Source organism: Orbicella franksi, chromosome 9 (assembly GCF_964199315.1).
Source record: "Orbicella franksi chromosome 9, jaOrbFran1.1, whole genome shotgun sequence".
NCBI classification, from domain to species: Eukaryota; Metazoa; Cnidaria; class Anthozoa; order Scleractinia; family Merulinidae; genus Orbicella; species Orbicella franksi.
The window spans coordinates 10,219,230-10,236,750 of NC_138153.1; the positions used below are offsets into that span (position 1 = coordinate 10,219,230).

The window sequence follows — 17,521 nt, forward strand, 5'->3', positions numbered from 1 at the left end:
CAGCCGAGAAGGTGGGAAGAGACTTTTAAAACTGAGAATCAACCAGCTAATGCAACAATTACTTTGTCGCTGACCATACCCCAAGAAATCATGAAATTAAGTTCGAATCGGCAGTGGGTTTCAAGAAACGTTTGTCTTCCTCTATGAAAAGCTCAAAAGGAAACTTAGAGCGAGGTGAAAAGACGAAGAAATATCACTCTTGCTAAGCAAATGTGACACTGGAAATCCGAAGGTGAGTGTGTTTTTCTCTCTCTGAAAGATCAAGCAGATCAGATTCTAGCAGTCCAAAATGTATTGATATTAAATTGCCAAAATGAGTCAAAGGTCCGTGGAAATGATGTGTAAAGGAAAATAACCATAGATAACCATAGCTGAAATTTGAGGCCCTTTCCTCTCTCCCCACTTTAGTTAGGAAGCAACTGCAACTAGTCAAACTTTATTCCGTCACAATAACATTAATCAGTGAATGACAATAATTTATCATCCATGTAAATAACTGTGAACAAATATAAGAGACAATTACTTATAAATGTATAACTGATAACGAATCATCAGGACCAGTGGGTTTCCAAATGTAATGTGGGAATTATCTCTACTAAAAACAAATCAAACATTAAAGGTGTACAGAGTTACATTAACATCCCCATAAGAAAAATATCATAATCTTTTTGTTAACCTTTGAAAGATAATTTACTTCCTGCCATTATTTACTATTCTTTGTTAATTTTCAGACCATAATAGTGCTACATAAATTCCTCGAAGGATGACCGTATATGGATAATTCAAATAGGAATGTTGCTCTTGCAGTTCAATAAATAATACTGAAAAAAAAGGAGATGGAGATAGAACCATCGTTAATAGTAAAGATATGTGGCTGATGTTCTGATCAACCACAAGACGTAGAAAGTATGCGTTTGAGATTTGTTGTTGTACATGGTTGTATAACAGGCTGAAGAGCCTTATTACCATGAAGTAACACGGATTGTAAAAGAGCATTGACATTGCATTGTTTCCCATTCATTTTGTTCATGCAGTTTCCTAAAAAAAAGTCTTCCTTAATTTACATTGAGGCACACCAATATGAATCACTCTCTTCACATCAGGAACCTCTACATGTATACCAATGCCAAATACTAATGTTATAGTTACATCATTTTAGCTGTATTATATTTTTGGTAACACCATGTACTCATATGGGAATACTGAAATAAATTGGTGTTGTTGTTGTTGTTGTTGTTGAAAGCACCCAAAAGATTAAGCTTTATATAAGCTGGTTGAAAGGGATAAACTGAACAGAAACAATTACATCAACAAAAGCAGTGGGGGGTGGGAGACAAAATGGTGTGAATAGCCCTATATCTAGTTTTGTAATGTCTGCAGGCTTTTCTCAAGCCTCAGTGTACAAATATCGTCATTAGATGTTCCAGATAAGCTAATTAAAATTGCTGCAGAGCCATTATGGAAGCCCCCAGCACAAATTAGTTCTGTAAATAATGCACAATAAAAGTTAATTGATTGATTGATTTAATTTGACAGTTTAATGATCTGTTGATTGTGTAAGACCCTTTTCTGTAAAAAAAAAAAATAGAACAGAATGGGGTTGCTTGAAAAAATGAGGACATGAAAGATCATATGAAAGTGAGCACCTTCATTACATTCCTTGCAAGGAAACATGAGCAAAACTCCAATACGACAAAACTTTCCTGAGTTCAACAGATTTTTATTCTGCTGCAGCTTACAAACCTATGTAAATGACCAGGAAGTAAATAGTTCTTACCATTAAAAAATTTTCCCTTCATCTATCAGCACGGCTTATATTTAAATCCTCTGGTCAGTGATGCAATTTCCGCAGCTGATTTTCACAAACGCTTCCGTGTGTTCATAAACAAATTTTACCGTGTCATCGATAGACGTAATACATGTCGTATCCTGATTACTTTGCTTGAAAACTTTCACAACTGCACCTCGCTCTTTAAACTTCTCCTTTTTATCGAATATGAAGAGAAGAAACAACAAGAACACAGCTATCGATCCCTGAATTTTTCTAGACGGTCCACCACAAAATGCACCGCGAAACCCGTTGGTAAAATATTACACAAGCTGGCAATCGCGTTTGAAGCGGCGATGGCATTTCAGGCCGCTTTCTAGTCTCTTTTTAATTCTAAATCACCTAACTTCAGCGCAGTGAAAGCACATGTCAGCGTTCCGATCTGTTTACATCTGAAGAATACACTCTATTCCTCTCTCCCCTCGCTCAGGATTAGTTTCTGAGCATGAGCAGATATGCAGGCCAAATTTACGCATGCGTTACCGGATGCCCGTGATTTACGGACATCCGGTAATGGCTGCTACCAGAGCCCTCCGTTTCTCCGACCACGTGACCAAAAGAAACGGAGGCTCTGGGGACGAGAATGGTAATAATGACATACCATTTAATGTTACACATGACGCCTCCAACTCAACTGTCACACGTAAGCGCTCTCGCCGCAAAGCCAAACCTGCCAACATTCAGCTAGATCATTCTTCTGTCATTAATCTTTCCAGTTGCTCTTTATCTACCGACGAGATATCTGTCCTTTCCCGTGGACTCACATTCTGCCCTACACCACGACATATCAACTGGTCGGAAGTTTCAGCCGACATTTACGTCTCGGCGTCGACAAAATCTGGTTCGGACCGGATCGGATCACGGATCGGATCACGGACCGGATCACGGACCGGATCACGGATCGGATCACGGACCGGATCACGGATCGGATCACGGATCGGATCACAGAAAAAAAAAACAAAGTTTTAAAGAAAAAAAAAAACCAAAAACAAAAATCAAACCGTTTATAAGATAATAATAAATAAAAAATAAAAGTGGAAAACTAAAATATGTTAAATGAAAATAAGAATCCCGAATTTGACGCAATGACATGTTAATTACAGAGAATGACAAGAGGTCATTTAAAAAGCCGCATAAGCGCCTAATTTACGACGAATTTAAATCGTAATGAACAGGCAGATGTAGTTATATTTGAACGTTAGTTGGCTCGAAGCTTGCGTGAACCTCCCATTCTCGTTTTTGAAATTGTTATCAGTGGCTAATTCTCGGCTACATTTTCGTGTCAGATGTGAGCGTTACAGTTGGCGTTACAGCAACCCTCCAAGTTCCTTAGTGGCCATGTGGCCACTGACTGTTCAGGTTTGGTCGCCAGTGAAAAATTTTAGTCGCCAAAATATATGCATAAATTAATAATTAATTAATAATAAATAATAATCTTATTATTATCTAACTGTCTTATTAATAACATTCGAGTCCTTGAACCACCAAGTAAATTGAAGTCCCGTTCAGTGAAAGAACTACCTAATGTTGATTCAAATAAGCTTTTATTGGAATGATTGATGATCAAATGAAATAGTTTCTGATCACAATGAAAAAGTACTATATTATTGCAACAGTGTTGCGAGTTGATCACAATAAGATAGCCCCACTCGCAGCTGAATGGCGGAAAGTTTTCCAATGTTTATCAAGGCGGCATCAAATTCTTGCTGAGACCATAAAGTGAACACTATTTTTACCCTATCGCTTATGATCTTTTTTAAATGTTCAACCTCGTTTTCTGCTTGAATAAGCAAACGATATAAAACTTCATCTGAAAATTAAAGACTGTATTGAGAAATGGACAGAAAAGTTCACGCTCAAATTGTTTGTCGTTTTGAATTTAATATGCGAACCGCGGAACGCGAATACTTAACGCGAAAATACGTTCACAAGTTTTAGGGCAATCACTAAGACGGATATTTTTTATTGATGAAATCTTAGACAATTTAAAAATAAACCCAGGTTCGTTCACACAAGTGAAATTTATTTACAACTGCGAGCCGCTTTTCATCACCTTTTTTTTTTATTTATAGAATCCCCCGTGCTTGTGTTATCAAGTTTGCTGTAAAGTCAAGTATTTTCGTGTCCACTGAAACAAAATACGTTTCTCAAATACATCTGGATGTTTCTGAAATATATTGTGGATCCTGTCACCGTCGAGCTTTCCAAGCTTTTGCAATTCCTCATCTTTTCGATGGCAAATGACCGGATTGCATGCGTTGTCTCACGCTTCCAGGTAAAATTGTTACGTGCCAAAGTTCAGTCGAGTGGAACGAATTTCGTAGCGTCCCAAGCTCAACTGAATGCAATTCCTTGATCTTGGTTTACCGTGTAACATTTCATTTTTTTCAGTTTCCATTTCTATTGGTTAAAATCCCACAGCAACTAGCTTTGCAAAGTGAATTCTTAATGCTCAGAACGTTTTTCTTTTTGCTCCGAATGATAGTCCGCTCAAGCTCCTGACGCATAGGTCACGTTAATTTTAGTCGCCGAGCTGGCAACTTGCGTTCTAATTTAGTCGCCAGCTCCAAAATTCTAGTCGCCATGGCGACTAAAATGGTCGCAACTTGGAGGGTCGTTACAGTTAATGAGAAAACTTACGTACGAAAGCTTAAGGACATGACTTGCTTTGAAGGAGCTACGTCACGATTTGCACATCTTGAAAAAACTAGCCTAGTTTTTCAAGTTCGTCATTTGCAATCCCCGTTAATCTTTGCCATCCTTAACGATCCTCATTCCGTTTTGATTTGTTCTTGCCTCTTAAGTGTTTTCTATCCTAGGACACGATCATTTTAAGGTTTTATTCTATTTAAAGGCAACTCTTTGCAACCCTAAAATTAACTCTAAAAATCGTGACGTAACTCTTAAAATGTTGTTTATTCTCGGGTTGCGTTATCGTTCACACTATCGATGTTATTCCTAGAATTTTTTGTAAAACAGCTATATTTCCTTGAAATACAAATGGTTTGTTTCGTTTTATTCCAGTGCGAAATATCGTATTCCAAACTCACATCTTGTAAAAGTATAGACTTGTCTCAAAAACGGAAATTGTTTGAAATCATCAGGTGTTTAATTTTTTAGTGTTTTTAGTTTTTGTGTTTCTATTCATACGTCCGTCCTATTTTTACCACACTGACTCGTTTTATGACAGTGTACCTTTGATGCAAGTGATTACACGAAATATCATTTATCTGAACTGCGGAGAAAGATATGAAGACATGATTGACCATCGCAATCAAAACCCAACAGCCTGAAAAAAATTCATCTGTGACCAGCTTCCAGTTGGCTTGATATTATAAAAGAATAAAGGAATATCACACCTGAATTAAATAAAACGTTCTGCTCACAGTAGTCACTCTAGTGCAATTTGCTCAACAAAATTTTGAATTTTTTTCCTTGATCCGATCCGTGATCCGATCCGTGATCCGATCCGCGATCCGATCCGTGATCCGATCCGTGATCCGGTCCGTGATCCGATCCGTGATCCGGTCCGGTCCGATCCAGATTTTGTCGACGCCGTTTACGTCTTTTCACGACGCATGCGAAAGCCGAATATTTTTTGACGAAAACAGAAATACCCCCACAGCTAACGAACACGACACTCCTTTCCATAACAAAAGTACTTAGAATCCTCCCCTCCCCTCCCATCCCCTCAAAGACAGAGAGCGAGCCCTAAACACCTTTTCAGACGCTGTTCAACTTGACATAACCACAGGGAAACCCATCACTATTCATGATAACCTTACTGCTACAGGACAACAGGCCATACGCCAACTTAAACAACGACAAGATATAATTCTAAATCGGCCGCTGACAAAAGTTCCGGTACTGTTGTTATATATGGACAAAACTTGGTACATCGACGAATGCAACAGACAACTTACTGACACCAAATTCTACCAACGCTCAAACGAAGACATAACTGCCGACATACAAAAACGTGTCACCTTTCACGTTAACAGAATGCATAAGGACAAACTCATAAACGACAAAACGACACAATACCTTATACAGCCTGACGTTAAACCAGGACAATTTTACAATCTACCTAAAATACATAAGCCGGGCAATCCAGGACGCCCTATTGTTTCATCTAATAGCCATCCCACTGAACGCATATCCCACTTCGTTGACTACCACCTTCTTTTGATGATTTTGAATGTTAATACATATGTAAATATTATTCTTGAACGTTCCTTACGCCCAAATGAAGGTCATATTGGCGTTAATGAGAGGTTATTGACCATAATGAAAGAAATTTGGACACAAATGAATGTTTATTTTCTGTAAATGAACAGCAAAAGGTGTAAATAATCATTTACTCTACAGGTGATTATTAAAAATTCTCTCAAAATTACATTGAGCCTTTTAGCTAGAACCCCACCCACCAGGAAATTCCAATCCCTTCTGTGGAGGGAGTATGATATTTTCTGGAACTGTACAATTTAACAAAAATGCATTAAGAGTTGTGTAAATCCTATAGAACTGATACAAATTGCTTGAGCTCTTTGAGCTGTCATATGATCATTTATCACAATTCATAACTGAGAAAATTGCAAATGCATGAGTGTTATAAAATTTTTGCACTGCAATGAAGACAAGAATTAACAATTTGCTTGTTCTCGGCCAGTCAGAATAAAGTACCTTTTTCCAGTCATACAGTAACGAAAGAGGACAAGTTCTGATTCTCTACACACCACTTAAGTTTGATTACTGATTTGAGTGAATAATTTTTGGGAGAGTCATGAGTGGCACAAAGACTCCCCCCCACCACCACTCAAAGAAACAAAAAAATTCAAATAATACAACAACTTAATAATATGATATATATATAATGTAATATACATGTGCAACTAACAAAATACTACGTGATCCTCTACACACCACTTAAGTTTGATTACTGATTTGAGTGAATAATTCTTGGGAGAGTCATGAGTGGCACAAAGACCCCCCCCCCCCCCCCCCCACCACCACCACTCAAAGAAACAAAAAAATTAAAATAATACAACAACTTAATAATATGATATACATATATAATGTAATATACATGTGCAACTAACAAAATACTACATGATCTTCATTCATGAGGTTTAAAACCCCACAGGGAAAAGGATAGACTATTAAAATCTTGATGGAGGATAAGAAATTACCAATGAATGAAAATTCCTGTCCAGCAAAAAAAAAAAGACAAAATCATACAAAATACATCATACAATAGAAATTTGTCAGCAAAGTGCCCCAAAGATCAGACTTTTGGTTACAGACATTTTGGTAGCCTGCATTACAGACGATACTTACATGTACCGCAGGGTTACTATTTATTACAGGTAAATTTCTGTCTGCGACACAGGCTAAAAAAATGGTAAAATGCTTAATTATTGTTACAAGAAAAAACTCTACATCATCTACTAAAGATTTATATATAAAAATTATTTTTAGAGATACAGCTTTTGATGACAATCTGCTACATATGTACAACAAGGCAACATCCCTAAGATTACATTTTCTTAATTAATCCTTGCCACATTATATTACAGCAAATCATTCTTTGGAAGTTTGGCCTTGAAGAACAGTAAAATAATATAACACATGCATGTCTATGAAAGTAATGAACATTTATCCAAAACCTCCCTTGGAATTCTTAAACAAGAAATTCTAAATTGTTCATCACTCTGGGGAAACGTGGTGCAAAATTTCCACTCACTGGCAACAATGTCATAAATCTGCAGAGAGTTATCTTCTCCAAAGTCACCACACACATAAATGTCTCCTTTGAAACTCACTGCACTTGCGTACACTCTTGGGGTAACTGCATTTGCAATGCTACTCCACATATTAGTTACTGGGTCATATATTTCACAGAAGATTGAATGTGAGTACTCGACTTCACTACTGAAGCCACCAAACAAAAATACTTTTTCACTGACAGCTGCACCACAAGCACCTACTCGGCGTTCTAGAGTTGGGGCAACCAGGCACCATGCCTTTTCCTTTGAATCAAATCTTTCAACAATGTTGACAAGTTCAACATCTGATCTGCCTCCAATAGCATACAAGTGATTTCCAGTAGCTACTGCACAAACACTTGACCTGGGACTACTTAGAGAGGACACCTCTTGCCACAGGTTGGTATCAGGATTGTATCTCTGCACTGTGTTCAAGCGCTTGTTTTCTTTCTGCTCCACTCCACCCATGACATATAGCGAGCCCTGAAAAGTTACAACAGTACAAAACTTAATTTTTTGCTTGAAAGATTCCAGAGGAGACCAAGTGTTTACTAATGGATCATATCGTTCTGCAGGACAGCCATCTCTGTTACCTCCAATAAAAAACAACTTCCCTTGACATACACTAATGGCGTGACTAAAAAAGTTCCTTGTGGATAGCAAACGTGACAACTTGTACCACTTGTCTTCTGAAGGTATGTAACATAGTGTACTGCTTCTTCCACAGGCAACAATAGCATTTTCATGAGTTTTCAGACAGTTTCTTGGTGCCTGAGCAAAATAACATTCTTCTCCTCCACCAAACACCATTTTCATAGCATCTTGGGCACAATTTGAGCAATCAACATTATTCTTTACCAGTGGATCATGTAGAGCAACGTTTAAAAGGTAGACACGAGGCAAATAAATACAACGAATGTGACGAAACAACTCGTAAAAGTTGTGTTTCTGACTTTCATTTCGTTCCATCCACTTCACTACAACTTCAAAAACTTCCTCCTCTCCTTCTACGATGATTTCATCACTTGAGATCCACTCCTCGACTTGTTTGCTGCTCAAGTTCAGGAAGTCCTCAGTTTCAGCCACAGCAACAAAGTTGGCCAGAATGAAATCCTTAGCACCTTTCAGAAGTTCTTCACACCGATACTTCAAGGCAAAATAATAAATCGAGACACAGTTACAAAGGGCCAGTGTTTTTAGAATACCTTTACCGCACAAGGCTTTCAAGTTTGGAATAACAAAATAATCGGCTGCTGCCGTCAAATCAAAATTGGCACTGTTTTCATTGATGTCAATATGTCCCGTGTACAGATACTCCAACACTTCTTCCATCACAGCTTTGCTCGTGTCTTCTAATCGGATCACTCCTTCTTTCTTTTCTTTCATGTCACTGTTAAGAGCGTTGTAAAAGAACGGACTTGCTGCACATAACACGACTCTGTGAGCTTTCAAACGAGCTTGATCGTCACCGAAGCCAACTTCTAGAATCACATCACAGAACTGGTCGTTCCTTCGCTGAATATCGAGGCGTTTCATCATTTCCACGCAAAAGTTGCGCTCGTCAATCTCTATGATTGGTTCAAGAATGTAATCCATAAGAAAGCTGATCAGTTACTAGCGGGTGACTGGAGATAACTGAAGAGAGAACACTTCAAAATTCGATTGAACTTTTGAGAGAAGAGAAGGAGCGGAGCAGAATTAGTTCGTGTGAGTCTCCCACCGCTGACCAGATCAGCTAAAATATTGCGTGGATTGCGTGATTATTGCGTGACGTGGCACGTAGAGCCGCTGATCTGAGGGAAAGCGATTGCTCGATCGGAAAGAGATAGCCATCTGGAATGAATGAGAAAGAGGGGAGATTGGTTGAGCGGGAGGGAAGCTGGTATCCCGTCTCTATATAGTAAGTATCTTAATTCAATGAATTTGGCATTCGTCTATTCAAAAACCCATGCAACTAACCTAACTCGGATTTAAAAACGACCCAAGGTTTTTATTTCTGGTAAAAAAAAAAAGCGTAATCAATAACGTAAACAACGTTAAAGCTTGTATTTCTCTTCTGCAAGCTGAAAACCGACAAAAAGTATATCAGATATATACCTATTATTTTCATAGACAAATAATTTTTGTACGTAACCTAATGGACGGAATAATCAATTTACACGAAATTTAATTGGGTCGAGGTAAGCAGAAGAACGACAGTTCAGGGTAATTGCTCAGTAAAAGCTCCATGAAATGCTCATTATTTGTTAACAATTTCTATGCTGGAAAGAAAATCAAAGTGGCTACGAGCCACTCAACTTGGAAAATGGATTTTCTGTTAATAGTGGCAATTTTGATGCCACTGCACTGAGTTTTCAATCCGCAGGTCATATGTCATTTATATACCGACCATTGTTAAGGGGGCTCCTTCTTAGCTACCAATTGGTCATGAATTTTTTCCTAGGGAAGGTCTCTTACCGTCATCTTTTGAAAACCAGACCTCCTAAGGATAAGCGTTTTGCACGGGTTTGTTCCATTGAAGAGTCCTGCAAAAGTTTCAAATCATGGCCATATTTGACCAGTCACATGACTAGAATAGAAAAAAACCCCAAAAACTTAAAAGGCATCTGAATCCGGAAATTTAAATCAGTGTCCACGTGCTTTATTCTACGTATCGTTTTATGAAATTCGCATTATCATAAAAGTTATGAGGTAATAAACACCCGTTTTAACAGAAACAGTAATTCCATGTGTACGATTATAAAGATGGCTATAAGTTATTTCTGATTCATAAGAAAAATCGAAACTTTTCCTCTTTTCTTCCAAGTTCCAGGGATTTAAAATTCTCACGCGCGGTTTGGCACTAGTTACAAATGCGAATTCATAATTTTCTTCAAATTTTCCAACGTCTTCGTTCCTTCTCATGTTCAATTTTTAAATTTGAAAATAGATAATTCAAGTTGGGCGTAAATTGTTTAGACCAGAATAGGGAAGAAGAAATATGAATGGTTCACTCTAACAAAGCCGCACAGATTTTCACTGTTATAATGCGTTGGTTACACGCTAATCAAATGATTGTCTTTAAGGTAAAAGCATAAACCTTATTTGCGGAAAAACATGATTTCTACAAATATATATAGACGGTCAGCTCGCTAGGACAAAAAAGCGTTGACCCTGCTCTTCAGTGCATAAGTAAAAAAATATTTATTACAAAACATCTTGTAAGAGTGCGTGAAAAAACCTGTTTTTTTTTTTTTTTTAGCAAATGAATTGCATTATTCGCTTAGGGGCATAGCCAGGATTTTTCAAAGAGGGGGGGGGGGGGTCACACTCTGTCAAAGTGAGGGTACTAACCAGATTGTCATGTCGTTTTCGCCACCTGTTGTAGGTTGTTTGCTTGAAAGAGGCTTACAAAAGGGGGGGGGGGTTCAAGGGTACCCCAGGACCTCCCTTAGCTACGCCCCTGCCGCTCTCGATTTCTATTTAGACAATGCAGTATTTCTGTCGAGGAACTATCGGCTGATAGTTGCCCATCGGAAATTTGATGTTCTTAAAAACAAATATTTGACTGAGAAGCGAAAGTGTTTAGTAACACCTTAACATGTAAAGACCTATCCGACTCAGCATGTTGATAGAATTTGTAGCAACGAGTGAGGAGAAAAGAAGATTTCTTCTAGCTAGTTTAAGTTCTGAACGCCAGTGTATTCAAGCTACGGGAAGACCGACGAACACATGTATAATTTGCAATTTAAATTTAAACTTTGTCATCATGTACGCACTGACTGCTGGTTTTATTGCGACTATTTGATTGAATGACTTACTCATTGCAACTAAGGCGGGATATTTTTTTTTTCCTGACTGGGATAGAAAGGGACGGGTAGAAGGTTCCGGTATAGTTTGATTTGCATCCCAAAAAGTGTATATATAATCCTCACACGTAGAAAATAAGCTCAAAATATTCACCGTGGTACGGGCGGGGAGTGGTAGGGGGGAGAAGGAATCTCCTTTGTAGTACAAGGGGTAGAGTTGGAATCTTCCGCTCATTTGGTAGATAGGTCAGCTAGTTGTGACCTTTAGACTAATGTTCCCTGCAGAGAGTCGAGTCAGCAGGAAGTCAAACGGGCGAGAGATACGCGAACAGGGTTCACAGGACCAAACGAGAGATCAGACGAAAGAATTAGCCAGAGCAAACTTTCTCGCAAACCCGACTTGGGTCGTCATGCTACGCCTCTCTTTTGCGCGCCGACCGAAGTAACGGCTGCGAAGGAAACTGCGTCTCCAAGGGAAGTTGGTGGAATTTTGGATTTCTTTTATGGGTTGTGAAATCTCATAATCTACCAACTCGGATATGTCATATCGCTCTTTTATCTCTTTCGTAGGCCCATAATCGTTTTATTTATTTATTTATTTCATGTTCATTTACATTACTATTCTCTTCATGCAAGTAACTTGTAAGGTGATAATTAAGCTCTCTCGGCCGGCGACCAATACGATTAGTTTGGTTTTACTGGCTTGCCTAATAGTCCAGTTTCGAGTTCGCCATGACCGCTGATTAAAAGCACTAAGAACGCATTTAGACAGGGATAGCCTCGATCTAAAAAAAAAAACTATTCACAAATACCGCTGGGAAGGTACCACAAATTTGAAAATTAAACAATACACAGAGCTGTAAATAGATCATATTCTCACTGGAATTTGTGAATATTTTCCTTTAGGTCGAGGTTAACCCTTTGCAAATGCGTTCTCAGTGCTTTTAATCAGCGGTCATGGCAAACTCGAAACTGGACTGTTCCTTTAGGGCTTTCTCCTAGGCCTTCACGGTCAATTGATTTCAGTGACGTATCCGAGACGAACGACCGCCTCGGACCACGTGACTCGAAAACGATTGAGCGTGGCGAAATATCGAGGCCTCGGAGCTAGGCAAGTTTTAGTCGGCATAATGATTTCCTGGAGTCAGTTATACGTGATTAGGCCCGGGGGACCACCAGATTAAAAGGACGGGAATGCTCGATGGAAATTTTGGTAAGAACCCCTAAGAGAGGTGACCAATCTCGTTGCCAGGGGTTTTCCCTTGGAGATTGGGAGGGCCCCCCCCCCCCCCTACCCCAATCTTCAAGGGAAAAGCGCTGGCAACGAGGTTGAGAGGTACCAAGATCCTGTTTTGTGGGCGTGGTTTAATTTTTTTTTCACTCCTTAGAGGTACCAATTCTAAAACAAAACATGATCTCCTGTCATATTTTTTCGGCTCAATATCCTAAAAGGTTCCGCAAAAACTCCCGATGTAGTCCTTTTGAGGCTGAACACCCCAAGAGGTAGTAAAGCCGCTTTTTTAACCCCTAAAAGGTACGACGAACACCTCCGTCCTTTTTATATGGGAGTCCCCCAAGTGATTAAGAGCAAGTCTAGGCTCACGAAACAGCATGAAAACTGGTAACGCAACTTGCTCGCAAATCTAGACGCCTCAAATTGGAGCAATTATACCGGATTATTACGATACTATTCCTGCATTTCTTAGCATGCTCGCATATCCGTGAAAAAAAGCGTGCTGAACCATATGAGTGCAGGCCCAGGGTTACGTCAAAGGCAATACATTTGACTTTGCGCCTATAGCTACAAAGCGGAAAGCGGCTTTCAATTATAAAGAAAGTACGGCTTCTTGTCCGATCAGCAAAGCAACTCAGTAATCGGATTCTCATTTTCATTCCTTTTTTTTTTTTCGTTCTTTATTTTTCCAGGCGATATCAGTGATTTTTTTCTTTTTTTGTTACCTTCTGAGAGAAAATAAATTGTCCAAAGTAGGGTCATAATACCACAAGGACAGCACCGTGTCTCGTCCGCTCAACAAAGTGAAGACTTGTTCGGCGGTGTTCATGCTTGGAAGGGTTACCAAATACGAATACACCGAGTCGTAATAACTTCTTTTTTTTTTCCTTTTTTTCTCTTTTTTCGTCCCTTTCCAAGGCGATATTATCCGCATTTTAAATCAAAAGCTACACTAGGTGACCGCTCTTTTACCTGTACTCCACCGAAACTTTGGAATGCGCTACCATTTGACATAAGAAGCGCCAGCACTGTTAGTATTTTTAAAACCAAGCTAAAAACGCACCTGTTCCGTCATGCATTTTTATCATAGTTGTTTTTATAATTGTAAGTTTACTTTTAATTGTAATTTGAGCTTTTTAGCCTTTTTATTCTGTTTTTAATCTTGTCATGCGCATGTGAACATTTTATGAAATTTGCGCTTTATAAATGTTATTATTATTATTATATTAGTGACTGCTGAACTCCCAGTCTTGTGTTATGTCTTTTTTTTCTATTTATTAACTATTTTGTTCAAATCATTTCGCCATGTGAGTTCCCCCCCCCCCGGGGGGGGGATTCCAAATGTCTAACAGGAAGTAAAGGAGTGGAGGAATGATGGAGTGGAATTGTCCCACCACTACAACTTCTTTCCAAGTTAAAAAGGATGATTTCGCGTGGGTAACTAGTGCCAGTCCCAAACCGCGCGTCAGAATTTTAAGTCCCTAAAACTTGAAAGATAATGAATCAGAAATAACTTAGCCTTCTTTATAATCGTACATATAAAATAGACCTCTTTAGCTTGGGCGGTTTGTTTTCCCATTGCAGACCACGTGATAATACTCTTGAGAATTCTTGCTTTCAAATTTTTAAATAGTAGCATGTATATGAATGAATAACTTTAAGATCGATTAAAGAAAATTTGTCTAGAGATTATCACATGATCTACAATGGGAAAACAAACCACCCAAGCTAAAGAGGTCTGTTACTATTGACACGTTAAAGAGGAAAGCTATTGTAGAAAGTCTGTTAATATGGGTTTTTGCAGGACTCTTCAATAAAACAAACTTGTACAAAAAGGTTATCCTTAGAGGGTTAGAAGGTCTGGTTTTCACTTTTTAAATTAGATTAAGAGTTTTTTAAATCCTTTTAGCTCCTTTTAGATAATGTTACAACACCTTATTATCCAATTCGGCTCTATTACAAGTCAAGTGGTCGCTTACAGGAGGTTAAAAACAAAAGAAAATTTAAAACTTTCACTCCAAAAGTGGTCGAGGTCACTTACGAGAGGTCGTCACTTACAAGAGGTTCCAAATATAGTGATTTGACTGGGAAACTTTTGGTATTTTGGAAAACTGGTCGCTGAGAAGAGGTGGTCGCAAACTGAGTATAAACATTCTTATTAGAGTTACAATCATTGATGACAATCTGATGTAACACAAGACAACATCCCTAAGGTTATTATTTTCAATTTCTTAATTAATCCTTGCCACATTATCTTACAACACATCATTCTTGGGAAGTTTGGGCACGAAGAAGAGTAAAATAATATGACGCACGTCTATGAAAGTATTTCGCATTTATCCAAAATCTCCCTTGGCATTCTTAAACAAGAAATTCTAAATACTTCACCACTCCGGGGAAACTTGGTGCAAAATTTCCACTCCCTTGTAACAACATCATAAATCTGCAGAGACACATCTTCTCCAAAGTCACCACTCACAAAAATGTTTCCTTTGAAACTCACTGCACTTGCATACCCTCCTGGAGTAACTGTATTTGCAATGCTACTCCACATGTCAGTTACTGGGTCATACATTTCACAGAAGCTTGAGCGTGCACAATCTTCACCCCTGAGGCCACCAAACACAAATACTTTGTCATTGACAACTGCACCACAAGCAGCCACTCGTTTTTCTAGAGTTGGGGCAACCAGGCACCATGCCTTTTCCTTTGGATCAAATTTTTCAACAATGTTTGCAAGTTCAACATCTGATCTGCCTCCAATAGCATACAAGTAACTTTCAGTGGCTACTGCACAAACACTTGACCTGGGACTACTTAGAGAGGACACCTCTTGCCACAAGTTTGTATCAGGATTGTATCTCTGCACTGTGCTCAAGCGATTGTTTGCTTCCTGCTCCACTCCACCAATGACATAGAGCAAGCCCTGAAAAGTTACAACAGTACAAAACTTGATTTTTTGCTTGAAAGATTCCAGAGGAGACCAAGCGTTTACTAATGGATCATAACGTTCCGCGGGACTGGTACATGTACCTCCGATAAAGAACAATTTCCCTTGACACACACTCATGGACTGACTAAAAAAGTACCTTGCCGACAGCATATGTGATAATTTGTACCACTTGTCTTCTGAAGGTATGTAACATAGTGTACTGTTTGCTCCACAGGCAACAATAGCATTTTCATGAGTTCTCAGGCAGTTTCTTGGTGACTGAGCAAAATAACATTCTTCTCCACCATCACACACCTCTTTCATAGCATCTTGGGCACAATTTGAGCAATCTGTGTTACTCTTTACCAGTGGATCATGTAGAGCAACGTTTGAAAGGTACACACGGGGCAAATAGATACAGCGAATATGACGAAACAACTCGTAAAAGTTTTGTTTCTGACTTTCATTTCGTTCCATCCACTTCACTACAACTTCAAAAACTTCCTCCTCTCCTTCTACGATGATTTCATCACTTGAGATCCACTCCTCGACTTGTTTGCTGCTCAAGTTCAGGAAGTCCTCAGTTTCAGCCACAGCAACAAAGTTGGCCAGAATGAAATCCTTAGCACCTTTCAGAAGTTCTTCACACCGATACTTCGAAGCAAAATAATAAATCGAGACACAGTTACAAAGGGCCAGTGTTTTTAGAATACCTTTACCACAAAAGGCTTTCAAGCTTGGCATAATAAAATAATCGGCTGCTGCCGTCAAATCAAAATTGACACTGTTTTCACTGATGTCAACATGTCCCGTGTACAGATACTCCAACACTTCTTCCATCACAGCTTTGCTCGTGTCTTCTAATCGGATCACTCCTTCTTTTTTTTCTTTCATGTCACTGTTAAGAGCGTTGTAAAAGAACGGACTCGCTGCACATAACACGATTCTGTGTGCTTTCAAACGAGCTTGATCGTCACCGGAGCCAACTTCTAGAATCACATCACAGAACTGGTCGTTCCTTCGCTGAATATCGAGGCGTTTCATCATTTCCACGCAAAAGTTACGCTCGTCAGTCTCGGTGATTGGTTCAAGAATGGAATCCATGAGCAGACTGATCAGTTTCTAGCGGCTGACTGGAGATAACTGAAGAGAAACCACTCAAATATTCGGTTTAATATTCGGGAGAACGGACGAGAAGGAAGAAATTAGTTCGAGTTACCGCTGACCAGTCCAGATAAACGATTGCGTGACGATTTGCGTGACGCAACACCTACTAAAACCGCTGTACTATTTAGGGGGCGAAGGGTGGACTTTGTCTTTGGTTGGGCGGGTGGGAAACTGGTATCCCATCCATAGATAGCAAGTAGAGTCTTAATTTAATGAATTTGACATGCGTTTAATAAAAACTCAATCAACATAATTCAGGATTAAAAGCGATCTAAGGTTTTATTTCTGGTTATCTAGCAAAGCGTAGTTAACAACGTAAACAATGCCGGTAAACAACACAAAAAATGCCCCTAGCCCTTAAAGCAAAAGGGGTACAAATTAACAAGAACGAATCAAAATAGAAGTTTTAAAGAGGTGTAGATCAACTGAAAGATAAAGTTTTGCTACTGTTTTAAAATGAAATTTGACTTAGACTCCTTCATCTAGTCCTTTATAATTATTGTTTATTAATTTGCAGCAATGATTATCAACACTGACCACTGTCGTTTTGCGGGGAAAATTTGTGTGGTTACTTGCAGATGAGTTTCTAGTTGGTATTTTACCTGATCCACGCTCTTAGCTGTATAGTTTGTGTGGAATCGACAAAACATAGCATCACTTAAAATAATGCTCTACGGCAACAGTTTTCAAGAATATGGCCAGGCCAGCAATGTAAGCTTGATTGCGGAGGATGCTCTCAGGCCGTTGTTACAGTATAATAGCCTTCTGCGCCAGTTAATACTTGCAATTAGAAATATTTATTACATG

At 38.9% G+C, this 17,521-nt stretch overlaps 3 protein-coding genes across 3 annotated transcripts in view; all 3 read right to left on the bottom strand.

The window, feature by feature from the left end:
• LOC145498382 (uncharacterized) overlaps window positions 1-17,521 on the bottom strand; it is a 397,197-nt gene that overhangs the window by 367,732 nt on the left and 11,944 nt on the right. The gene's annotated exons all lie outside the window — the stretch shown is intronic.
• On the bottom strand, window positions 6,881-9,208 carry LOC145497565 (kelch-like protein 11). The gene has a single exon (XM_081477383.1). It carries the CDS (start codon window positions 9,187-9,189, stop codon window positions 7,465-7,467), a length of 1,725 nt encoding a protein of 574 aa, XP_081333509.1. The 5' UTR covers window positions 9,190-9,208; the 3' UTR covers window positions 6,881-7,464.
• On the bottom strand, window positions 14,594-17,064 carry LOC145497300 (kelch-like protein 24). The gene has a single exon (XM_081477123.1). The coding sequence runs from the start codon at window positions 16,649-16,651 to the stop codon at window positions 14,933-14,935; it is 1,719 nt and encodes a 572-aa protein (XP_081333249.1). The 5' UTR covers window positions 16,652-17,064; the 3' UTR covers window positions 14,594-14,932.